This window comes from Pyxicephalus adspersus, chromosome Z (assembly GCF_032062135.1).
Source record: "Pyxicephalus adspersus chromosome Z, UCB_Pads_2.0, whole genome shotgun sequence".
NCBI classification, from domain to species: Eukaryota; Metazoa; Chordata; class Amphibia; order Anura; family Pyxicephalidae; genus Pyxicephalus; species Pyxicephalus adspersus.
Window position 1 is genome coordinate 25147335 of NC_092871.1, and position 27038 is coordinate 25174372.

Consider the following 27038-nt stretch of genomic DNA (forward strand, 5'->3'; position numbering starts at 1 on the left):
CCGCACAAGCCGATGCTTTCTTTCTAGTTCCGGCTCCTGTCACAGGCGGAGTGATACTACATGCACTCCGCCTGTCAGAAGCCAGAACTCGGGCTTGCGTCTTCCGAAAGGTAAGTTTTTTTTTTTTTAAGACCTACCCCAAAAATAAGACCTAGTGTGTTTTTGGGAGGCAAAAAAAATATAAGACAGTGTCTTATTTTCGGGGAAACACGGTAGATAACCTGCTGTCTACATGACTGAAATCAGAGCTATTTAAGCAATGTTAGTAGGCAGGCCAGCTAGTGAGCCATTTTACAAACGTTGGTGGATATCAGTGTGGAAGTTATAAAACATAATTATGGATTTTTATAACGGAAAAAGGAACTTTCTTGAAATGTTGCACTTGTTAGCATGCAGATTTACAGTTGTGATTTTTTTTTCTTAGGCACCTTTACTTTTTTTTTTTCATATGAATGCATTATTATTTGTATTGTTAGCTGGCATTGTGTGCTGTAGGTTTCTAATTGTATTCAATATTAAAGAAATTTTCTTCCACAACACAGCAGTTAAAATGTTTACTAAGCCAACTGAAGGAGAAAAAATAAAGTGTTTATGCTGTGTACAATTGCAATTCTACATTTAAAAGAAAGGGGAAAAAGCAACACAAATATTGTGTGCACTGAAAACAGCACATTTCCAGGAATCATGGTTCATATCAGAAAAGACAAAATCGGGTAACAGGCATTAAAAGCCTCTAAAAATCAAGATCCAGCCCCATGACAGAGAGGAGGTGCACACAATGGTGAAGTTTTAAATCTTAAGGAGCAGATAGAAAATAAACTTATTTAGGCTATGCTCACACAAGGTTTCAGAAATCGGGAAGGATGAACATAAACTGTTCAAGTCATTTTATTAGAGTCTATGCCAAGCATTTACAGCACGTGTCCCCCTAGTTTTAGCGTTTCTAAATTCCATTAGCAGTCTTAGCCAAAGGGATCCTTCCCATTTGAGTGACACATGGAGAAATTATTGATTTTCCTGTATATTTAGGGTTCCCTAATGTACTTAACTATTAAGCTACTACCGACATACAGACAAACAAAAGCCACTGAACTTTTTTTTAAGCACAAAGCCAATCCAAAAATTCTGCATGAACATTACACTACCATTTGCTAGTATAATTATTAAAGGACACATGCAAAGCATTTCTTTCCAATACACTGGATACACTTCTTGTACTGGTGACCATCTGAATAAAGTCTTACAGAAACACTAACCGTAGTGCAATTAAAAAAAAAAAACATAATTTTAAAAACTTGGTAACTTAATATAGGATATTTAATAGGCTTTTGCAGTCTTCAATAGACAATCATAGCCAAATATACAAGACACCCTTGAACACTCCATGAAGGAGAGCCCTAGACATACAATGATATCGTAACACATATTAATCTAAAGTCATTAAATTGATCCACCTAATTCTGACAGCTAAAGGGATTCTATTTAAGTATAATACATCCCCTTACATGTCACAGTACAGAGGCGTCCAAAAATACATAAAAAGAATAAGCCTAGCTCTGTTCGCATACAAATGTTTTTAGAAACGAATGTACACTATAACTGCACAATGCTGACTTTCGTTCCATGATACACAAATCTTCTTTATATTATCAACACAAATCAAGTTCCTTACTAATTCCGAGTCCCTATGTGTCGCATTATTACCAGCAGATACTCTGACTACTAATATTTACATCTTTGTTCTACCTTAGGGACATTAGATTGACAGCCCCTCTGAGGGACAGTTAGTGCTATCACAATGGACTTTGTAAAGCACTGCGTAATATGTTGGCACTATATAAATACTGGCTAATATTATTATTATAAAAATGTACCCTGTTTAAAAAAAAAAAAAAAAAAAAAAAAAAAGACTGGGGTTTTAAAAGGCAAATTGAAAATACTTTATGTATTTATGTACTCTGTTGTGGTCTGACAACAAACCATTTTTTAGGATTGAGAGTTGCCAGCGATCTCTTACTAAATACCTTACATCCACCTTGTTTTCAATCTCAAAAAGAGATAATGATTCTATAGTTCCAAAATAAAAATTTGTTGAGGTAATGCACTTTGAGTGGAAACAAATTGTGCAAATGACCCAAAATGGTTCTGCATTTCTGACATGATTAACAGAACAGTGCTACAGTTATGCTTTTATTACAAACCCCAGAGCAAGTTGGCTGTGTCCCCTGCATCCACTTTTTAGGAGTGGCCATATTCTACAATAAAAGTTATTACATCCCAAACTTTGATGATGTGTGTATTTGTTATTAAATTGTAAGGATGTCATAAAATTAGGGCGACCTTGAGAAACTAAGGAGCTCTTTTATGTGGTCTTTGGACCACAAGCAAGATATAGGTGCCAAAACTGCAAACTGTACAATAACTGCTAGCCAAAAATATTCAAAATTAGTCATCTGTAAATATGGTGGCTTCTCTAGAAAGCAAGACCTTGAGGCACTATTGTATCCAATCTGTTACCAAGAGAATTGTTTTTTTTTTTTATAATGAAGGTCATCACAGTACATAACTAAATGTGCTGACTAAAAAGGGAAAAAAAAAAAAAAAAAAAAAAAAAAAAACACACAATGGACCAATATCTCATTATGCTGCACAAATGCAGTCTCCTATGTAGGCCAGAATTCAGGCCAGTCTCCTATGTAGGCCAGAATCTTGTACAGTGACTAACTAATAGTAACAATCAAGAACATCAATTACGTTGTCTTATGTTTTCAAACCAGCTTTTATAGTTCAGATACAAAAAAAAAACACTAGTACTAAAAACAACAAGATAGAAAATGTGCAGTTCACACACAATCACCAAAGTAATGTTGCAAGCTATTCTAGTCAATAGACTTGGTAAAAAGAGAATTTTACCACAACACCTATAATGTACATAAATGCAATAATTCATCAATATCCTGTGTATATTTTCCCCATTTATAAACTGCCAAAAATATTCCTCATATTATAGAACCGTTACAGTTTTTATACTAAAGGAACATCTTGACTCATCACTACTACTATAGCTACTATTAGATCCAATCCTACAAGAATTATTTTACTATGTGAGGAAGCCAAGTATCAGAGAATTTACAACCTGGAGGAAGGTTGTGTCCAGGCAGTATAAAAATTATCATACTAACCACAAAATCTGTAAAAATGTTGTAGTTGATCAGATAACAATCTTATACTGAATACATTGTAACGGATTAAAATTTTCTATAAAAGCTAGTGCAATTATCATCAAGTTTTGCAGCCTTTACCATCTTCTCTCCCTTTGTGATAATGTAAATGACTGCTGCTTCTATGCCCTCTTCGGCCAGTTAATGAATTGTACAGCTAATTCCCATTTAAAAATGTATCATCCAGCCCCATTAAGTCTGGTTTCTCTTTCATTCTCCACAGGGATCTCAGTAGCTAAAAATCTCTATACGTGTTCCACTCCCACCTGCTCATTAGGTTCTGTAATCACTTTTACCTGTAACCCTTTGCCTGGATCTCTAATGAGCGCCGCCTAACACCCCTGCAAAGTCCATGCCGGAATGTTGTTACAGATAGTGAGAAGAGAGTGTAAAGAACAGAAATATAACAAATACTATAGAAATAAAACAAAGAACAAAAAAATAAATAAATGGTAAATCTAGATGTCCGAAGATTGGGGGAGCTAATTAGCATATATTGTTTTGGACAACTTTTTAAAAAATGAAAAGCCAGTTGTATGTTTATAAACACAATGACTGCCCAGCACCTGTGATTTGGTCAGACCTACTAAGTATTTAAATGTAAGATGATACTAAAGCACATAAGGAGAACTGCACTTATCCTGCACCTTCATTTTCATAAAATGACGAAATAAAATAGGAGTTACATTAATAAAATATAAAATGTACAGAAACTGGGTACACTACTGGTTAAAAAAGGCACAAATGCCGAAATGTTCAATGATATGAGGTTATATGAAGTTCTTTTAGTAGAGAAACTTTGTTTTCTTAGGGAAAGCAAACTTTCTAAATGTACCTATCGGACTCATCTTATCGACAGCAACAAAGCCATTTTCTTGTAAGTTAATTGAGCTAGGCAGTAAAACAAATACTGATGACACTGTAACACGTTAACACAAATTGTTCGCATTGGCCCGCTGTGGTGCTATTTCGGATGGCAACCCAATGTACTAAGGGAATGCAGCTGACAACCAGGGCCACAGTAAACTACAGCACTCAGTAACACTACCATGAAAAAGATGTGGTATGGCTATATTTTGGTCCATTTGCGCAAAACTGACTTCCTCACTCATAACCTCATCACACGCACGGATACAAGACTTCTCTAGAGCTGCCCCAACTCTCTGGAATGGTCTTCACCGTCCTATTCGGCTTGCTCCTACTTTCTGCTTTTTTAAAAGAGCGCTCAAAACCCATTTTTTCAAACTTGCCTACCCCTCTTCTGTAACCATAACTACTTCTCACCACTACATATCTCCCATCCTATTGTGTGTGAAATTCCCCCATCTACTAGATTGTAAGCTCTTCGGGGCAGGGTCCTCTCCTCCTATATCACTGTCTGTATTAGTTTGTCATTTGCAATCCCTATTTAATGTACAGCGCTGCATAATATGTTGGCGCTAAATAATTCCTGTTTAATAATAATAATATTAAAATGAACAACTGCCATAACACAACACACATTAATGAGCAAGACAATTCATAATGCCAATAGAATACCAGTTGGATTTGATCATGTGTTCTTACAAACGTACACTATTCATTACCAACATGGTCCCGATCTTTCCTTATCTAATAAGAAATCCAGAAATTGAACTGTTGAATAGTCCTATCAGCCCACGTTTACTAGGTCTAAGTGTGCAATAAATACCATAATTAATAACTTTTTATAACTTCTGTTTGCTAGGGGGGTAGCGGTAGGCATAAAATAACAGCTCTGGTCATTGAATGCTTATTCCAAGACAAACAGAAAAGAAAGACATGGTTCTAAAATAAGGGTGCAACTGTAATGACTAAATATCTTATTTAACTCTTGAAAGCAATAATAAGTAAAGCACTTCATGCCTACAGGTGGGATTACCTATTAACTAAAGGTAACAATCAATAAAGTTTAAATGAAAGTTAAACTAGAATATCTGACAATTTAGAAGCAACTCTCAGTTATAGTAATGCTATGAAGATCTATAAAGCAATGCATCATCTACTGGTTACACTACACAGACTTTCTGATGACAGACTGCCCAAGGATGCTACTTTACTGTGCCTGATAAAACCATGAAACTCCAATGCTCATCCATCTGCTAATGCCACAGTTTGAAACTCTAAACAGTATTGTCATGTATGGTCCTCACGGGACCATACACGACCAATGAAAACCATCATCTGATCAGGAGAATACTTTCTCCAATGTGGATATTTGAGCTCTAAAAGCAAACAGGTCTAGTCAGTGGTTTAAATTACTTTCATATTCTTTCTCTTAACAATCCCATTTCCTAATGGTTTTCATGCAGATTGCAAAATCAGTAAAAAGATTTCCTCCTTCCAAATATGTAATTGATATTATGGCTCCATGAACATAAGATGCAGATTACTTTTAAAGAAGTTTTTCAAGACCAGACTGAATCATATGCTGGAGAAATCCAAGCAGTTTTGATTGTTGGTATCCCTTGGTAATGCAGATGTTTAGAACTACTATTCAGCTAGACATTCAACAAGAGATCAGAACACAGACTCCCTCCAAACCCAATTACAATGAGGGCACATGGGCAGTCTGGCCACTTTGTTAGGTAGACTGTCCCTTACATTTTTAGATAAAAAAAAAATATTGTATGTACTATTCTACATCTGTGTCCATAATACCTTTTCAGTTGTCAAGCCTAATTATATATAAAAGTTTACAGGTCACTAGCCGTACATATTAAAAACATTGGGTAAAGCAGCATCAGGGCAAGAAACACCAACATTGAAGTGAAAAGGAGTCACCTGGCCTTGCATCATTATGAGTACTGGTTTGACCTTCTCATCTGAGTTGATGAACAGGCCACAAAGCAACTCAAGCTCTGCTTCCTGTACATAACTCAAGAAAAGTCCCAACCGTGTTCCATGACGTCAAAAAGACACACACAATTTAAATACAAAGCCCAGCAGATGTATGCACGTTTTACAAGAGACACACTTCCTCTGGTATATTTTTGGTAAGACCGGCATCTAATATATTGAACCCCATAGATGAATACAACACTAAATGTTAGCTCGGCAACTTCATTTTTTTTCCTTCAATCTTTCTCCAGGATAACCTGTTAAAAAAAGGAAAGCATGGGCTCCTCAGCAAGGAACAGAGCACAATCAAGAGAAGGCAAAAAATGGGTCATGACATGACCAGAGGAAAAAACAATGTGCATGGCCTTAGGCTGCTTCTCATCACAATAAAAATCAGGTCATGGGCAATCTACACACCAAAAATACTTGCATTCTTAATAAGGAACTGCAAACAATGAATTGAGACAGAAGAAAAAAAAATAGCTTAAAAACAAGGACTGGATTATATTTTTAAACTAGCTGCAATTACAAATAGTTATCAAGGACAATCAGCTGTGCCACTAGGTCCAAAAACTGTGCTCTTCAAACTCCAATATAAAAAAATATTAAATAACTACAACAGATACTAAGGTAATATCATAGATTCCTTTATACACAGAGGCCACAAAAAAAAACAGAAAACTTTAATAAAACATACCAATCCATACTGGCTAATTTTTTATTTGAAACAAGTTGATTTTATTAACCTTTCTGTGAAAACAGGACACAATACATCTAAGAAATTAAAGGGCATTTTAACAGAAAGAACTTGGAAACCATGATAAGATATCAAAAGTTTCAACAAAACAGATACTACCAAATGAACACTGATTTATTGACAACACAATTTCCCACTAATCTGTCTCTTTTAATGTTTTCTCCACTAACAAATAGCTTTACTGTTTTTTAGCAGGCTCGTTTACCTGACAGCTGCAAAATACTTAGTGTGTATGTGGGGGGGGGGGGGGTAAATCACCCAGAATTCAGTAACATATCAGTCCACTATAGATGCAAGAAGATATCCAGAAACTCAGAACAAGTATTGTTGTTGACAAAATACGAAAATGAAAATGAGACGATCTTGGGTATTGCCCAAGATAAAAAAAATTTTAGAATAGGAGTGAACAAAATGTAGAATTTAGGGAATTTGTGTATTACAGAAGACAGCAGTCACTTGCAGCTACCTAGAAACAAGCTCTTCAACAGACAAGGAAATCAAATTCAGATCAAACAAATAATATGCCAACAACAGCTATTAGACGGACTATGTTACTTCTGGGGAATGTTCAACCTTATTCTAAAAGTTTTAGTATTTGCCACTAAATACCCTTTAACGCAACCTAATTAATGTCACTGCAACCTGAAAATAGATCCAAAAACATTCACATAATTCTTTACAGCAATAGTTTACAAAAGAATCCGTCAGCAAATCATTAAAGAATAATATGTCGTTTGTTTTTTCATCATGCAAGAAAATAAAATGTATGACTAGAAGTAATAATTGTTTGAATGTTATACTTTAAAGGTTTAAACAATGCCTTGGATTTGTTTATATGCTTCAGCTTTGATGATGCACAAAAGCAGTATCAAGGTGACAAAGAAATCTTTTCAGGGTTGTAGTATACAATGAAACCTTTGTCCGCAGCATCCATGTTAACCCCTATTTAACAGAGATCAGACAGCACCTGCAATCAGAATCCTCTGTTGCCATAACAATTTTAGAATCCTTGATGATTGTACTTGATGATGTAAAGACAGTAGAAGTGAATTTTATCAAGCACATGATAAGCTTCTTCAAAAACTAAAGCACACACAGCAGCAATAGATATTGGTGAGAAATAAATTAGATTGGCATCTATCGGTTTGGCAGCAAAGGTTTTTAAAGTAAAAAAACAAGCTTTAATACACAAGGGCCCTTTTAAACTAAAGAATCTATACTGAGCCATTTCAAGAAGTCCATGTTGAAGGAAGCAAGGATACGCAGGGGATGTGAAAGAGGCTTGAAACAGCCTCAAAGACAAAAAACGAATCACATTTTATATTAAAATACATCTTTCATTTGAGTGAAAAAATATTTATATAAACTGAACAAGAAACTTAAATGTAATACTGCCAAAATTCTAATATATTAGTTGCAGGGATAGTTAATAAATCAACCAAGACATACAGCTGTTCAATAAATAAGACAGAATACAGACAAGCACCGGAAACACAATATTAAAATATATCATAAAAATACATAAACATGCTTTGCATTGCACACGTTTTGAAAAGATGGGATTAGGAGAAACCAACCTGATCACAATTATAAATCATGAGAATCCATGATTTATGAAGGTTTATTGGCATAAAATACAAACTGGGCACATCATTGGTCAAACACTAAATAAATAAAAAGGGTATAGCTTGCCAAAAACCAGAATACAAATTTAGGATAGTTGTTCACCTTACACATACTGAAAACACCAATAGGTTGTTCATTAGGGAAACTAAACAAAGACCACTATATGAAGGTTGGACCTTTTTCCAAAGTAGAATACCCGATAAAGTCAGTAAATAAAAGGTTTTTTTTTTTTAAGTTAGGATAATATATTTGTTTAAGTCTGATTTGAAAAAAATGTTTCATATGCAAAGTTTTATCATCAACTGCTACAACTTTCTTAGGCAAAATGATGGTGGTTCATCTTAGAGGGTATTCCTTTGAATGAAAGCCCACCTTAGGTTGCCTCATGTCTCTCACTTACATGTATGCTGGAGATAGTAGCGATGACCTGGATGTTTTAAGCACAGGAACGGGGAATTTCCAGATAGCAGGAGAGCTGGTTTTCCATTTCAATGGCATGTTGTCACCACGGTACTACAATAACAGTAAACAGCGTTTCCATAACAGACTACCGACTAGGACTTCCATCCCACACACTACTGACATCGCAGTGGATGCTGCTTCTGCTGCTGTTCTGCACACAAGCAAATGATTGCCAATGCCCTCAAACCGATGCTTCCAATCTGTAAAATAGGGTTGCCAGGCATTGCTTTTTACATCCTCCTGTCCCCTAAAGCGATATGATGAGTCTATCGTTCTACCTCAACAATAGTGCCACCTCGTTAGGGATGCGTTGACTGCAGTGGATTGTAGGGAGAGGGGAGGAAAAAAAAAAAAAAGTAAAAACTGCACTGCACAAAGCAGTCCAATGCAGCTAGATGTCAAGCATGTAAAAATGATATCAGATGCAAATAAACTCTTGATTTTAATATAATTCTGCTAAGGACACCGCAGCACTTTAATCAGGAACCTAACATACTAAAAGCTTGATTTCTATCCAGTACAGAGGGAGGGAGAAGTGGATTTGCATAAAATAAAACATACCTACTCAGAATACACTTGTCATCCTCTGAACATTCTTCCTTTGAGCTGCAACAATACAAATGGGATATAAATCTCAGCATAGCCTTAGGCCAGGGCTTGTGAGTGATCAGTGGCTAAATTCAGCAGCCTGTCTTCCTCTGGAGCAAGCTCTGGTCAAACAATGCAAGAGTGCCATTATGAAGGGGGGAGAGAGAAAAAAATAAATCAGTCCTTTTTAATCCTTCACTGGCATGCAAAATTGTAAAGATGAAATGCTGCACATTTCTGCAGAACGTACGGCTGTGCTGATGACTCTCATTTCCCTAGTATTTTGGCACATTCTGGAAAGGAAAAATCTCGTACGGCTAACATGCTGTGGATTCAGGGATATCTGTGTCTTCTGCAGCAGAGAAGCGTGCTCTTAATAGCAGTCCATGTAGGGACGTTATCAACAATCTAATTCAATGCTCACCCCTCCCCCTGAACAGATCACAAATTGCCTAAAGTACTGACAGGGAAGCCAGGCATGCAGGTGTCCATCTGGGGCCACTCTGCAGTTCTATGCTCTGTTTGCTGACCTCCAGAGGCTGCTGACTGACAAGAAGATTTCAGACTGAGAGCAGCAGATAAACAGCAATTCAGGCGCTTCATTACAAAGGGACGGTGTGCAATAGCTAATCAGCAAATAAAAGCGCACCAGACCTATAACAATAGCTTCCTTGCACTGTTACAATGTAACACCATGCCAGAGGATTCGTGGGATTTCTCTGTGTACACCAATTTATAATAAATTATATTTTTAATCAGGTAAAATTCAGCCTCCGAGCTCTATAATCTGGTAATCATTATGGTTGATTTAAGCAATGCCTGCTTTTATTAAAAATGCAAAATTGTCTTGTGTTATCAAGTAAACAATTAATGAGTCAAATGATTACTTATTTTCATGGGACTGAGATTATTATCCAGCAATGAACACTGGCAGTGACCCACAAGTGAATACTATCGTAAAATGACCAGCAGTGTTCATTTACTAAGCAAAATAAAAAAACCAAGCTTTCCTTGTAGAAAATCCCAAGCTCTAGGCCAAAATATTAATCAATAAGAATTCAACTAAAGAAAGACATTTCCAATAATCTCCTTCACTAGATCTCATAACTGATAAAATGTTGTCCATAGAAACAATTCCTTTTGTCACTTTGAACACCATACTATTAGACCGATCATATCTATCTATCAATCTAATCTCATTAGATTTGTACACAGTAGCAACTTTACTTGCAAATTGCACCACTAAAACGTCTAGTAATACTGCAAGTCTGCTAGGCAGGATCTGTCTTATAGTGCTCTCTGCATTTTCCAATACAGTGATGCCTCAGCTAACAAATTGCCCTGCTAACAATTTTTTCGGCAATTTTTTCCCGCTGTTTAAGAGATTTAGCCAACAACTATGGATTCAGCGAACATATGTAAAAAAAAAAAAAAAAAGCAGGAAGTTAGACGCCTGATAATATACTGCATGACAAATTTACAGTACTTCCGAGTTTACTTTATCAGAGAGAGAGACATCGCTTTACATACGACTGGTCTTCCCTGCTGCTTGTATGCAGTACAGAGGCTTGAGGGGGCAGTTTGCATGACTTGCAGAAGAAATCTTTTGCTAAACACAGCTGAGGTTGTGGGTGATCTTAGGGGGTTGAGCTCTTCTGGAACCTCTTGTATCACTTTAATGACCAAGACAAACTCTGCTGTTTCTTTTCGCACATTAAAGCACAGCTTGCTCCAGAAGATAATGGGTAATGAATGTCTAGGCTCCATTTGTTTGTGAATAACTCACAGTGAGGATTTTATACAGTAAATTACACCATGCTGCCTTATAATATGTTGAGACTGTTCCATTTGGGAATCTGTTGATATCAGCCTTTGGGGAGTTTATGACCTTTTATGTTGTACTTCTTACTATTTTTATTTAAAAAAAAAAGCTTATCCTTAAATTGTGGGCAGTATCCAAAGAAACAAATTAAATGATTTTCAATGGAAATTCATGTTTCGGCTAACAAATGTGATTTCAGAACAAATTATCTTTGTTAACCAGCACTCAGATCACTGCTAAAGTGCATCACAGTTATGTACTCTGCAAGGTTCAACAATATGTTCAAGCAGCAAACTCAGAACTAGGCATCTGGTTTGTAAATTATTAATGCATTTAAAGCTTTAACTGCATGCATGTCATTTTTGGCAGTAGTCTATTACCCAGTTTGTCTGCAGAATATAAACACATCCATCAATCCCTTTCAAATTGCAAATTTTTTTTTTTATGTTATAAACCAACAGCCCACTAAATATTATTACACAAAAAGGCCTAAAGCTGGCCACACACTGGTAAGATCTGATCTATTAGATCAGCAATATTAAACATAAACCACTGCAAATGACTTCCCGATTGTATAGTTATTTGTATAAGTTGCTATCTAAGCCTGGATTTAACACATGTGTGATGTCACCTGAGCCTCTAGGGCCAGAGCATATAACTTTTAAACGTATGTTTTGTACAATCCTTATATTGTAAAGTGGTGGGCAGCAACTCTTCATGTGTCAACTGACAACTGCATCAAAAACAGACAACTGCATTTGTCACACACCTTAGCTTTGTAAAAAAAAAAAAAAGTGAACTGAATTAAGATCCCATAGTTTATTTACTCATTCTGAACAAATAATTACAACCAATCCTATTATCTAGGTTTTAGGCTGTGTACACATGCTCAATAAAGCTGCGTACACACGGCAAATTTTTCTCGCCCGATAATCGGTATCGGCCAATTATCGGGCGAAAATCTGCCGTGTGTACAGTCGGTCGTCGTCCATCGTCCGACGACCGTCCTGGCGGATCCATGGACGATGACCGATCCTAATGAAAGGGAAGGGGAGAGCGCGCAGCAGGGTGCCGCTCCGTCGCTCTCCCCCTCCCCTCTCCATAGAGCATGAACGGTGCTGTATGTACAGCATCGTTCATGCATCGTGCAGTCTTTTCTCGTTGGAAAGGATCGTGAAAGATCCTTTCCAACGAGAAAAATTGCAGGTGTGTACGCAGCTTTATTGTCTTTGGAAACTATCTTTCAGGATCATGTTCAATGACAAAAGACTGATAGAGCGATGTACATACAGCATCGCCCTGCTCTGTGGAGAGGGGAGAATGACGCAGTGGCCCCCCACTGCGCTCTCTTTCCCTTCACTTGCATTCTGATTGTTTGTGGATCCGCCAGAACAGTGGGACTAGCAGGGTCCCCCCCAGCCCCCTTTAGCCGGACACACTGATCGCCACTTTTCAGTAGCCACCCGGCTGATTTTAGGCAGTTACTGAAGCGTTAGGTCACAATACAGGGGCTGCCAGCCACCTATCATTTCTTACCACCCAGCTTAAAAAAAAAAGTTCTGAGTTGAACACTGACAAGTGCTGTACACACGCCGGGTTCTCGCTAGCTCCGAGACGATTATCAGACAAGAATCATCCGACGTGTGTACGTAGCCTTAGTGCTGTAAACTTGTGTGTGTGTTGAATAAATGAATTTAGCTCTTAAAATGTGTTGATGTACAAATTCTAATGGTTGAATTAATTTCTTGCAGTTGTGTTCTTTTGTTTGTTCCTATTTTAGGTCTATCTCCCCTTTATTCAACCCCTTATTATTAAGAGCTAAATTCATTTATTCAACACACACACACACACGTAAATGTGTATTACACAACAACTTTTCAAAAAGTAAGTAATAATTTACAATGGTTAACTGCAGACACAAAAACAGAAGACCTGGAAAAAAAAAAAAAAAAAAATAGTTGGCATGCACTGCCCTAAACAGCCTGATCACTTTATACTTTAGTCCACATGATCTGGGCACAGGTTCACTTAGCATCAATCCATTTTTATGAATTCTAGAAGGATAATTATGCTACAAAATATTTTCATCTCTAAATTCAGGCAAAAAACACAAGATGCATAAAGACAAAATACCCATAACCACTTTCCATAAACCAAAGTCCCCAAATCACCTACTTTTATAGGTACATTTTCACCTAAATAAATAAAAAAAATTTAATTATATTTACCTTAACCCGGTCTTCTGCCTGCAGTGCCTAAAAATATCCTAATGGAGTATGTCCAAGTGCAGGATGTCTTTTTGTTAGAAACTGCCCCTCATGCTCCCATGCAGTTTTGGCTTTAGACATTTTATGTCAGCCTTTCTTGGATATTTTTAACATTGAGGAACCCTTGAAATAACTTTTAGCAAGAAAGATGTTTGGTGTCAGTTAAAATGACATGAGCGGCACAGATTTTTCATTGCTTTAGGAACCTATAGCAAACCAGAGGGAAGCCTAGTTAAAAAAACACTGGCTTACATGCATCTGTGCTGCAATGTACCAAAGTGCAACACAACACACAGTATTCAGTTTTGAATGGGCTTTCTTACATCAAACCACAAGGAGTGTCAACAATTTGAGGGCACTGCATTGTGGTGTAATGGGCCCCAAAGTAAACCTATGGTTAGGCTATAGCACAGTATTTGCAAAAAAGATACCAAAGAAGTGAGGAGCAGGGAAATTTAAGCTACTGAAAGAAATGGAAAAAAAAAGTCTTGCTCAAATTTCTACTGTCAACTTTCAGAGTAAATTGCTACAGTGATCGAAGCTAAATAGGTCAGTACGAGCTCATTTTAAAATTCATAAAATGCTAGGCAATATTTCAAAAAATATCCATAACCTGATCACTAGTTTAAAACTCTCTCTTTACCACAATAAAGTAAAAAGGGTTTTGCTTGTTCTTTAATTTAAAATGCATTTCAATTTTAACACTGAATGCAACACCTACCCATAATTTAAAGGATATTAAAACCAGGAATCACGCATGAGCTAAGGAGTCCCAAGGAAAACCAAAGTTCCACTTTGAAGATTACATGACCAGGCAAGTCATTAGGTTACTAGGATATCCAGCTTATCCTCTGTGTGCACTGGGAATTAATGAACTACCCCATGTCATCCGACCTGGAGAGTAAAGCTGATCCAAACATTGAAAGCAGAAAGTGAAAATTAAGATAGTGGGACCTTGCAAGGAAATGAAGACAGGTAAGTAATGCAGGGTTTAGTCCCACTTATTCAATTTAGGTGCCTTGGTGCCCTATTGACATTTACTCTAAGAATGTCATGGCCATGGAGGGGAAAAAAAAAAAGTTCTTTCAAACAGGGTACAGACATTGTTACAATCCCTACAAGTTTAAGCTCCTCTTATTTCTTTATAAAGCTGAAAATATTTTTGGCTTTGTTACCCTTCAAGTCTAACATCTACATAAGCATCAAATGCTAAAATACCAGATATTACAGAAATGCCATTTAAACAATCGAAGAGAAGCCTTAAGCTCAATGACAGGAGCAAAGATTTTATTTGTACTATTTATGTTGCAGATTAAAATTAAACCACCAAATACATTCACATAGTATAAAGGTTTTAAAAGTAGAAATGTATCAAGTTAGCTTATGTTTATGCCGTTAGGATAGGTTACCATTGCAATAGGGTCACCTTTATGCTACAGAGCTGCTAATCCTAAATGAATGCTTTGCTCTCAATACATCGTGCTTTGCCAAGTATGCAAAGATAAAAACAACAGGTGGTTGTATTGCCAAACTGCAGCTCCACATCACAAATGTCTTTGTTCATTGCGCTAATGTGACTCATATCTGCTCCTCATGTAACAAATATTAACTGAGGAGCACCTAACAATGTTTACTGTTTGACATAGGATCGTGGGTTTTAAAGTGCTATCTGGTGCAGAGGTTAGAATACCTTGGAAGGACAACTCATCATAGAACCTCTTTGCTGAGACTTGGCAAAGTAAATCCTTTTGTCAGGTTAGATAACTTATCACCTCGTTTCTTCTGTTTGACAGATAATATAGGGTGACGTTGTCATTGGGGCAGGATGACAGATAGTAATATTACAATAACCTTCCCATGTTTTACAGAATTAACACTTATTTTGACTTGGGTTCCACTGGAACTTGGGTACTGCAGACCAAAGAATAAAACTGAAAAAAAAAAAATTTGCTATGGATAATTCCGACTTTTTTTTCAGTTACATTTCACTCACACCTGAAATCATTAGAATTTAAAAACATAGTATCTATATGGCAGTCCTGAAATGTGTAATATGTCAGACAGCAAAGCATAATCCAAAATACTCAAACTTTCCAGAAACCACAATGCTTTAGCAGAAGCATAACTATGGAAGAGATATTCAGCTCAATTAGCATTAGAAGCCAAAGCCAGCTGTATAGATGAAAGCGGGTATCTGGGAACTAACAGGGAGTTTATAAATGCTGTCAGCAACAGGAAGAAAAAGGAGATGGACTAGGATAGACAAGTGTCCTGTTAATTTAAGGTCGTCACTTGGTAGTTTTTTAGCTGAAAATTATTACTGACATCTCCAAGTCAAAGGAGTAGAAATAATTATACTTTCGCTTGAAGCAGACCTCCAGAGAAATGCCAAAACTCCCCTTGGAGTAGGGCGACACCCACACTGCAAGGGATAAATGCTAATTTTTGGAATATTAAAATGTATACATATCCTGTTTTTGTACTAGGTTTCTTTTTTGACCTTTCCTTACAAGATGGGTCTATCCTATTTGATAACCTCCATTGCCTTAATTTAGTTGAGATGCTCCAGGTTGTGGGTGGGTGCTCAGCATCCTCATATACCAGGACTGCTGGACGAAGCACACAAAAGCACAGTAAATTGTTTTTAATGTTCTCCTATGAAGTGTCAGGGCACCGAATATAAGGATAGATTCTGGTTAAGTGAAAGAAAAAAAAAAAAAAAAAAACTAACGTTAAAGCAGATCTGCTTTAACAATTTGTGATCAGAGAGGTCTTTACTGTAGAAATGGATAGAAGATGCCCCTTCTGCAACAAAACCTGCCTGATCACTAGCGTATTCTGTAAGAATCCTGAAATCCTCTGAGGCGGCCGGTACTGAATTAACTACTAAGTGCATGAGTAACATCATCCTTGCCTAGCCAATCAAGAAAAATAGAAGAAAAAAAGATGGCAGAACAGGTGAGTGTCTTTTAAAAAATGTGATCAGGCAGGTAAGGTTATTTATTATCTCTACTGTACTAAAGAACTTGCCTAACTCCAATTTTTTATTTTTCGAATTCTGCTTTTAAGTGAACGTTAACCCTAAAAATGCACTTGTCTTTTTCGATTCCTTTTTGTCACTGAAAATGAACTGTGCAAAAAAATATATGAACACTCATCAGAATTTCTGAGCTGCAAAAAAAAGTCAACTGAAAATTCTGACAGTAGTTACTCCACAAAATGCTGTCTATAGTCCTACCCAAAAATATATTGTATGAGGTTCTGTACTGTTGGAAAAGAAGGAATTCACAGGCATAAGAGATAGAAAAAACTCAAGTGCAATCTCCTGCAGCACATGAAGTGCTGCCCAATGCCAGAAAGTCATCTTGAAGTACTTGATAGAAGTCCTGTCTGAAGCACCTCTAGACAGAGGTACTTCAATATATGCCATGTCAACAAAGTGTGCTGTTATATTTATGCAAATAACTCCCCTACTAAATGTTACAATCTATGGAAAGAAAGAAATTGACTAATGCACACAGAATACAAAGCTATGTACATTTCTGTGAATTTACCCGAGTTCTCAAATGATAAAAACACTTGATAGGAAATATTTATAAAAAAGTGCTGGAAAGTAATTGTTGGAGACTGCTTTTGGGAATACAGTATCCTTTAAATATACTACAGGACAGCCTTAAATGGGTTGCATTAATAGGTGGAAAATATAATCCATTCTCTCTTTTATATTAGACGTCATAATTTAGTAGTGAAAGTGACTTCTACCACTCGGGGATGATGCAAAACAGACAAAGAAGTTTGTATACAACACAAAGGATTAGTTCCAAAAATAGTTCTACCAGCCTAGTGGATGAGCTACATAACACTACAAACAGAATAAAATAACAAACATGTTTTAAGTTACTAAGAGCTACATCACTAGACAAGAAATATATTTAGTAGAGTTACCAATGCTGTAATGGTGAATAATATTTTACATTTCCCAGGCTTTGAAGTCAAAAGCATACAAGTTGAAATATTGCTGGAATAATGCAGGGCTTGCTATAGCAAAAATGGTAAAAATGATATACTGACTTATGTTTAACAAGCCTTTAGTTAAATTTTTCCCCACATCTAAACTCTGGCCCGAGCTTTCAAACAAGGCTGACAGTTACAGCAGTTGAGCCAAATTATTACACCGACAGAGGCTTTCAACAGTCAGCTTTTGTTAATGAGGGTTAAACCTTTTTTCCAATGAAATAAACTGATGGTATAACTGAATAAAAGATGTTAGCTAGAGTTGGGATTTGCTTGTTACCATGTTAATGTCTATTTAAAACTAATTATCCATCTTAGACTGAAAAAAAAATGACAACACGGTGTCACAAGAATCCCAGTGCAGAATGAGCACTGTTGTCAAGCTTTTACAGAACATGAGAAATCAAATTATTTACGGTGACAAACAAATAAAAAAAATCATTATCAAAGGGGAGAGAATGTATTCATTTTTTGTTTGTCTCAGTTTAGAGACTCCTTATGTTCTAGACCAGTGTTTCTTAACCAAGATTCCATGGGACCCTAGGGTTCCTCCACAGGTTGCTAGGGGTTCTTTGAGCAATGAGCAGTTTGTGCCCCTCAGGTCGGTTTGACACCAGTGATCTTTTCGGCTATCTGTAAGGCTGACATTCTTCCCAATGGCTGGCAATGTAAGACATTCTTCCTCCCTTCTAACCACCATAAAATACTGTGAGCTGTGGATATAGTAAATATAGCAGCAGTTCCAAAAGACCTGAAAGTTATTTCAAGGATTCCCCTTGAACGTTAAAAAGGTAGAGAACCAGTGTTTTGGACTACACATACACAGACTGATCAGCCCTCTGATTTGTTACCATTTACTAAAAAAATTAAGTTTTACAGAGTATTCAATAGGGCAGAAAGTGGAAATGCTTCCTCCTGTCTGCAGCAACCTGGTGATATAAGGTATTCTATGCATGATTATTGGCCTGCAGCTCCAAGACTGCTTTTATACAATAATAGGTACAACATTTCCTAAAAAAGACAGTAATGTAATAATGCATACTTGTACAATTAGTGATCGATCCACTTTGAAGCACAAAATTGCACATTAGTTTAGGAGGTTGGTTCATTTACATGCCAGTGACCTTCCAATTTCAGAAACAAAAGCTTATATTTTAAAACCTAAACTGTTCTACTAGAAACAACAAATGTTTTACTTTATACTAAATTGTATTGCTTTCATTTAAATAGCAAAGTACAAACATAACATATACTTATAGCTGGAAGCACCAACCCGTAACATTTCAGTAACCACTCGGCTGTTTTTTGGTGGTTACTGAAAAGTTAAATCACAATACAGGGGTCCTCACCCATCTTCACTTGCTCCGAGTTGAACTCTATGTAATGTTGCATGGCAGCCAACCCTTTCAGAAAAAAATGTTTATCTAAAGGTGGAACGAAAAAATATTCAAAAAACTGCAGACTTACCTGCCTGTTCAAAATCTTCCATTAAAAGTACAAGATTTTTTTATACCTGCACGTTGAAATACTCACAGCCATTGGCCTTTCTTCCCACATACTCTGCAAGTTTCAATCTTGATGCTTTTTTTTTTTTTTTTTTTTGGAGGTCACCTAAATGCCATTTGAAAGGAGTTTTTGTAAATCCTCTAGATGGTTTGCGATAAGCTCACACCCCTATTCTTGAGGTGAGTCTATAAAGCAATTTTCTTTACATGTGAATGTGTCTGTTCCTTCAAAACAACTGTTTGCTGGCAATATGCAGATCACTGGTAATATAATGGAGGAGCACCTACAAAGTTTCTAAATGACTAAATATTTCTTTGACAAAAAAAAATAATAATCAGCTAAACTGAGTAAAAATCAGTGGCTTACATATATTCTAAAACATATGGAAGATCCCAAAGTTATGTAATTATGAGAGGAAAAAAAAAACTATTCTGCAAAGTATCATGTGAAAATAGCGATAATATTTCAAAGGTCTAGTTGGAACACGAGTAATGACATTTTCTTATGATGAAGTCATACAGCAATCACAGTATAATCACAAGGCTCAGCAGCCCATGGTAGTTTTATGCTGCTTTGCGTGAGAAACCAAAGCAGGATAACTCCACCTAAAATATTTTTTTTTATCTTTGCTTTAACAAAACCATCTGGGTTTTTATTGCCAGGGGCAAATATGAATTAGAAAGCCACATTCTGCCAGTACTATGAAATCACCATACCTCAGTAGCTAAACAGAAAAAAAAAAATCTTTCAAGACTTATGTGCACAGGTGCTTGGCTTGTTTTTCTGCCTACATCAAGCTATGTAGATTCCTGCAAATTGAAGGCAATTCTATGAATTACCCCCATACAGGGCAAAGCAAAACATTTCATATATATATATATATATATATATATATATATATATATATATATATATATATATATATATATATATATATATACACACACATATATACACATACATATACACACACACACACATATATATATATGATCTGCACTGGAAGCCAAAGGAAATACACACCATGCTTCAGAGTAGTGTTTCCCAGCAAAGATTTCCTGGAATCCCAGGGTTCCACCAGAGATTGTTGGACCTTGTGATTCTCAGGTCAGTTTAACTGACACCAATGATCTATCCGTAAGGGTGACATTTTTCCGACTGACCACCACGCTAATGGACTGTAAGATTTGAATATAGTAATTATAGCAGGGATTCCCTAAAAATTGAAAGTTATTTCATAGGTTCCCCCATAATAAAAAGGTAAACTCGCATGCTTGAGTGTATAAAGGAACATCTGACAGTATGACAGCAGATGCCCATATCTTTCATTTATTTTCAATCCTTGCGGCTGAATGGACAGCAGGGAAAGCAAGTGAGTATATGCTGCTGGGGAGGTCTGTACGGTATTAGGGGAACCTGTCACTTTGTATCAATGGCCAAGCACAGGTTCAAGTTAACCTGTAAACAGTGGAAGACAGGTGTGCAATATATAGCCATTGCACCAAGAATTCAGCTGCTCTTTTCCTAGGACAACTTAAACATTCTGCAGAACTGTGCAGTATATTGCAAGCAAGCAGTATTTTTATTGTAGGCTCAGCTCAGTGTACCCAGCACATCCCGGCATTCCTTTGCTACAGATTACTACCAGCAAGGAGAACAGTGTCCAATATAATAGAAATATCACCAAATCTCAATCTAAAACCTACAAGAGCAGCAGTGGCCTTAGTGGCTTAGACAATCTCATATTACAAATACACAGAAATGAGGTTTAGGAGTGTCTAGGCTTATGGAGTGCTCTGGTATTGTCTATGAGAGAACCAAGGCAAAATGAATCTGTCAGAAATGCACTCAGCTACTAGGGCTGGGTACATATAATTGTCATTGGAAAAGATCTTTCACGATCCGTTCCAGCAAATAGGGTCTGCACGATGCATGAACGCGTTTCGCTCCATGGAGAGGGGAGGGGGAGAAAGACGGAGCGACACTTCCTTAAGTGTCACTTCATTAAGATTGTTCGTCGTCTATCGACCCTGGATCCGCCAGGACAGTCGTTTGGACGATAGGCACTGTACACATGCCAGATTCTCGTCCGATATCGGCCCTGAGCAGATTATCAGACGAGAACCATTGGACGTGTGTACGTAGCCATAGTCTTGTTGTAAACTATCCAACTTTCATATCTGTACAACTATCTGTAACATATTACAACTATCTGTACAACTATTAGTTTTTTTCTAGAGCTAGTCGATCTCTGAAAATGGTTAGATTTACCTCCAGTCTATTGTTATATGAATCTAAAATGCTGTTATGATCTTCAATACATGGGTAAAAGTGTGACAAATAACACTATTCTCTTCAAAAGTTCTAGACATTCGTATAAATATATTAAATTATCCCAAAAAGAGAGTAACACAGACCCTTAATACCTGATATCATGTACTTTACTGTATTTTACACCATACATTCGGATTGCTGTGGATTATTTTTGTATAGTTCTCTATATTATAGAAGTCTGAAAACTCATTGTTTTCACTTTAGCGTGAATTGTGAATACTTACAACCACACAGACCAATAAACAAAAGTATTGTCATATGAACTCCATTATTTGGGTAATGAATGGAGCTAAACCATCACACATAGTACGGAGCTGCATAAAAAGAACCAATGCACATCAGAAATTTCACACATACTAAAAAGAGAAACTATAGGACAAACCATAAATTTGTACAATAAGAATAATTATGAAGCATAGATATTGATTTAAACAAAAAACACACACTGCTCCTTCATGAAGGGAAAAAACGCAAAGTCTTTGTAATAATTAAAGGACGAACACAAAACTTTGGTAATTGTTTGATTGCAGTAATAATGTGTCGTTTCTAAGGCTGTATTCACACCTTTGCAATTTTTTTGCATTGCGGTTACTCTACAGCTTAGATCTATTTTTGTGTTTTATTATTTATCCTTATGCAGATGCATCTGGCTGAAAAAGACGGCAAGATTTATTTTTTAACATGCTGCTCAAAAATATATATGTGTAAAAAAATACTTACAAAATAGACTTTCCTTTGTCTAGACCAAATCTATTATTTCAAGCTCAGAGAGTAGAACTCTGAGGTCAAGACATTCCTTTTACACTTTGATGAGACAAGTGGCTGGAATGGGGATATATAGGATTTCCTTTGAGTGGAAGTACTCTTTAAGGTCAGAGCGGAGAGGTCATAAACATGTTAGGAGTCAGCTTAGGCTCTGTGTATATTCATAGGAATAGTTCTGCAATTGTTAGGAAAAATATTCCCGTGTAGTGGACACCTAAACAAAATGTGGCGCTCCCAAATTCATAGAATTATGCTTCTTGGCAAACAGTTACCAATTATTTCTTTTACAGGTTCTCGGGGGAACTTTAACGTTGAAATCTTTGTCATCAATGGCATTACATCCACCTGAACAGCCAAATGTCTTAAGCATACTGAGACTTGAAGTTCCAGAAAAATACTGAAGATCACTTCCTCTGATATAGATCAGACTGTTGGATGTTTTCCTGTGTCAATTTTTACAGTATGACATGTTAGCAAACATACTACTGTGTACAAATGATACAAATAATATCTAATATTTCTGTCTTTGAACTCCATTGAAAAATGGCACTTCTCTAAATATTAGTATTTGCTTAGCTGAGCATTTATAAGCAGTTAGTATAGTGGGAAAAGGAAAATTAAAACATAACTGGGACAAGCGCTTCTAATCAATCTGACCTCAATTTCAACTTAAGAACTGATATTCACAGGTGTCTGGAAGCAACTCCGATATGGGATTGTCTCGCAAATAGTAATGATAGATATTGCCTAATAGAATACCATCATAGTAATGCAAACAAGGACAATGTATGCAGCCTCATTGGTTTACATAGGATGCATACACACGTGCAGTATTGTCGTATGAAAAGATCCTTGACAACGACAAAAGACTGCATGTACATACAGCACCATTCTGCTCTGAGGGGAGAATGATGGAGCCGCACACAGCGGCTTCACTTTCATTACAAAAGTTCATCATTCATGGATCCACCAGGAAGTATCCATGAGCGCTGTACACACAGCAAGTCATCTGACGTGTGTACGTAGCCAAAGGCTTATGGATCGTGAGAGTACAAAATTATCCCATAACAGAGACCCCCATGATTTTGTCTGAAGCTGAACAACTGGTGATTGGCAACCAGGAATGGTACACTGTGCTGCCATTCTTTTTTATTGGCACCCAGACTAACACCGACAACTGATCTGTAGTGCATCACACCACAATGCATTGCAATAAAGTGTTCCAACCCGGAAAATTTTTTAACCTAGGTGGGAAGAAATTGTAGGTGGGTGGCAGCACTTGTATTGTGACCCAACTTTTTCAGTAGCCACCAGAAAACAGTCGGGTGGTGGTGCACCCAGCTAAAAGGGGCTGGAGAGAACACTGCACTACACGCACACGACAGTGCACAAAACAACACATCGCAAAGATGTGAGCAAAATATCCACACAGGCCAGAAATAAGTTTCCACTACCCATGCACAAGCAGGGATGTAAAGTGATGTAAGTTGTAGATTAAATATTGATTGTTACCCATTCATCCTTATGGTAATCTAGGGTTGTTAATGTAGAGCTGTAATGGGTAGTGTTAAGAACATGAAGTATATGTGCCCATCCGAGGCCAGTTCCATTGAACCTGACACATAATGCAGTTATTGAGAGTGGGATACAAGGAAACATGACTGCCCTCATTTACTTGGAGGGAAGAGCCTATCCCCAGGGTTAGCATGGGTTAGGTAAGTGCTTGCGGCCTTGTGTGAACACACAATAGACTTGTGTCTCTACAGGGTTTGGTATTGAAGAAAAAAAAACTGGCAGCTAAGTAACTGGGAGTCTCAGAGGAACTTTCTACAGCAACTGTACAAATGTCACTACAGACAACTTTCCACAGTAACTTTTAGTATCAATGGCCGGTTCACACATACACAACTTTTTCCATTATGAGTTTAGCTACAGAGAATGTACAATTCATTGGAATTAAAACTTATTACCACTGCTTACTAACATTGTTCAACTGCAGAAAAAGTTATTGTGCAAAATGTATCCACACTGCACTGTTAAATCTGAAATCCAGGCAGATGTAAGATACAAGTTAGTGCAGCTCTGTATAAAATTATATCATCAAATGTTTTAGATATAAGTACCTTTAATAGGCAGAGGGGAAGTAATAACTGGGAGCCAATCAGCTTTGCTGCAGTGCTCATGTGCTAACAAAAGGTCATGTGAATAGGAGCAAGGAGATGAGCTCATCAATCTGCTGTATCTCCTTTCACTGTCCAGTCACATGGTGGGGGTGAGACAACCCTATAATTATTTTTATCTGCTGCAGTTAAGTTACAAGGTTTCTGTCACTCAATGAAGAGGCCTCACTCTGAAATAAACACTCCCATCATGGGACCAGCTCAAACAATTGTGAAAGTAGCACTCTAAGCACTGATGGTAGAGACCTGACTCCAGCAGTCATAAAGCCAGACATCCCAGCATTGCAGACGACTGGCTGTAGAGGGACGACAAATGTCAGCATTTCAGAGATCTGGTAGTTTCTGACTCTGAATACTAAGGAAAATGCCAGAGCTGAAGAAAGGGACCTGATATTAGCATTCATAGAACTACAAATCTCAGCAAGCTAGAAGTCTGATTAGTAGGAATGGGACTACAATGTCCACCCTAAAAAGGTCTGGATCTAGCAACTACAGGACTACAAAAACCATAGTGCATAGTAAGAGTGAAAAAAGTCCATTAAGTTCATTCACTAGAGAATAAAAACAAACATACTAAAACCAGAATATTCCAGATAAAACCATAAATACATCAGCACTGAAAAGAACTGGATCTAGGAAGGAACTATAAACTCTTAGAAATCATAGGACTGCAAGGGTCAGCACCAACAAGATCCTGCAAGCAGATTACTAGTGACAACAACTCCCAGCAAGAGATACTCTGCCCAGCAGGGGACAACAACTCCCAGCAAAGCGATACTCTGCCCAGCAGGGGACAACAACTCCCAGCAAATACTCTGCCCAGCACAGGAAGGACTACAAGTCCCAGCATGCAGCAGGATTGGAAGCTGTATGAGGCTGGTCACAGCAGGTTGCCATGTCATGCAGGGAGTTGGGATGCCCCCTGGGGTGGGTAGAGGTGCTGGAATCCTCTGCCGGACACTTTGCCATCCATGTATGACAATCTTCCCAGAGCTCCAACTTACCTGTCATGCAGCCCCACACACAGCAGCTCCCCCCTGGGCACAGGGTAGTCCATGTCTCGCCGCCAGCAGAGCGTCTGTCAATAGAAACAAAACAATATGAGAGGCCAATATCTCTTCCTCCCCCAGGCGGCACCTCCTCCTCACCCTGCCCCTATAACCCAGCTCCCCCGGCACAAACTTCATACCGGACACCTCGCCGCTGCCTCGCAGTCACGCTGCCGGAGTCTCTGCCTCACAAAACTTCTTCCTCCTCCACTGAACAAACTGTCCGGCCGGGGCGGGACGATGGGGCGCGCTCCCACTTCCAGCGCGCGCCTCCCCGCAAGCGCCTAGGCCTCACACGATGACGTCACCACACACCCCGCTCAGCAATCACAACAATAACGAACAGGTTGAGTGTCCGGGGACAGCCAGAGGTGGGCGGGACATACCACTTAGCTTCTGTCCGACCGGGTCTAACTATCCAGAATCTCATTGGACAAATGTAGGCTTTGTGGGCGGAGGCTTGTGGGAGGCCGGCTCGCTGATTGGATGATTGGTGTTCAGCGAGGCTTGGAAGCTGCTGATGCTGCATAGGAAGTATGTAGTGTGCTAAAATTAGCTCATTGGGTATTGCCAGTGTCAGGAGAACACCAGCAATGTATTATATTACCAGGCTGTACTGCAGTGCCCTATAACACAGTATATTGTTCAGTGTATAACTTACACATGTGCACAATACATTGCAATAAAAACATATCATGATGGAATTCTTCTGTTTCTTATAGGAAAAGTTGCTTGAAAAGAACATATGATGTGACTTCATGTACATTACCATTTATATGTTGCCCTGAGAGGGTGCAATACAATATTTTGTGACAGCTTGCAACCCTCAAAGCGTACTTAAACCCTGAATTTTCACTTTACATAAAAGGGTAGATAACCCTTTTATGTTAAAAAAAAATTCATTTTTTTTTTAGTGCAACACCCTGCAAAAAACCTAGGCGATCGAGAATAAATGAGAGCGCAAAGCCTCCCGAGATACCTATGTCACACATCTCGGGAGGCTCTTGGGTGCTACTTCTGCGCATGCCAGAGGTGCTCGCTCATGCGCAAAAGAAGCCCTTTTGTCAAAAGGGGAAAAAAAGCTGATCTCACGCATGCACAGTGAGATCGGCAAGTTTTTTCCCCAACTACATCACCCAGTCTTGCGCCTTGGTCAAGTGATGTAGGAACAAAAACTTGTGAAAAGATGGCGGCGCCCAGAGACAGATACCGGGACAACTCGGGACGCAGGATGGAAGAGACCTCCGGACTGATCGACTGCACTGTAAGATTGAAGGTAAATAAATTTTTTTCAGTTTGATTCCTCTTTAAGGGCCAAAAAAAACAAATAATGAAGGGCTAATGAAAGTAGATCATGAAGACAAAAATCACTGATCAAAAGTTGAGGGATTTTAACAATATTAACAGCCAGACTATACGGTTGTATTAAAATAAATGTAACTTTAATATTGTTATACCAATAAAAATAAAGTGTCCAGTTTAAATCTCTTCTTGGATACATATATCAGGTAACGCAGGCTTCGGGTTGCTCCTTGTGCGCATGCCCAAGATCTGATATGGAAAGAAGGGGCTTTGCTAAAATGTAAAA

The 27038-nt window shown here is 37.7% G+C and overlaps 1 protein-coding gene across 4 annotated transcripts in view; it reads right to left on the minus strand.

Moving 5' to 3' along the window:
• Positions 1 to 25834, minus strand: part of KLHL13 (kelch like family member 13) — a 56999-nt gene extending 31165 nt beyond the window's left edge. The window contains exons 1-2 of one of the 4 annotated variants that reach the window (XM_072431015.1): positions 25591 to 25834; positions 25406 to 25479 (exon numbers count right to left, since the gene is read on the minus strand). In XM_072431015.1, the coding sequence (XP_072287116.1) occupies positions 25406 to 25458 (53 nt within the window). In that variant the 5' untranslated portion in view covers positions 25459 to 25479; positions 25591 to 25834. Of the gene's footprint in view, positions 1 to 8863; positions 8977 to 9486; positions 10166 to 25405; positions 25480 to 25590 lie in introns of those variants that run through there. The other 3 variants (XM_072431011.1, XM_072431013.1, XM_072431014.1) reach the window with 3 other exon arrangements.
• Between the last annotated feature and the right edge of the window lie 1204 nt (positions 25835 to 27038).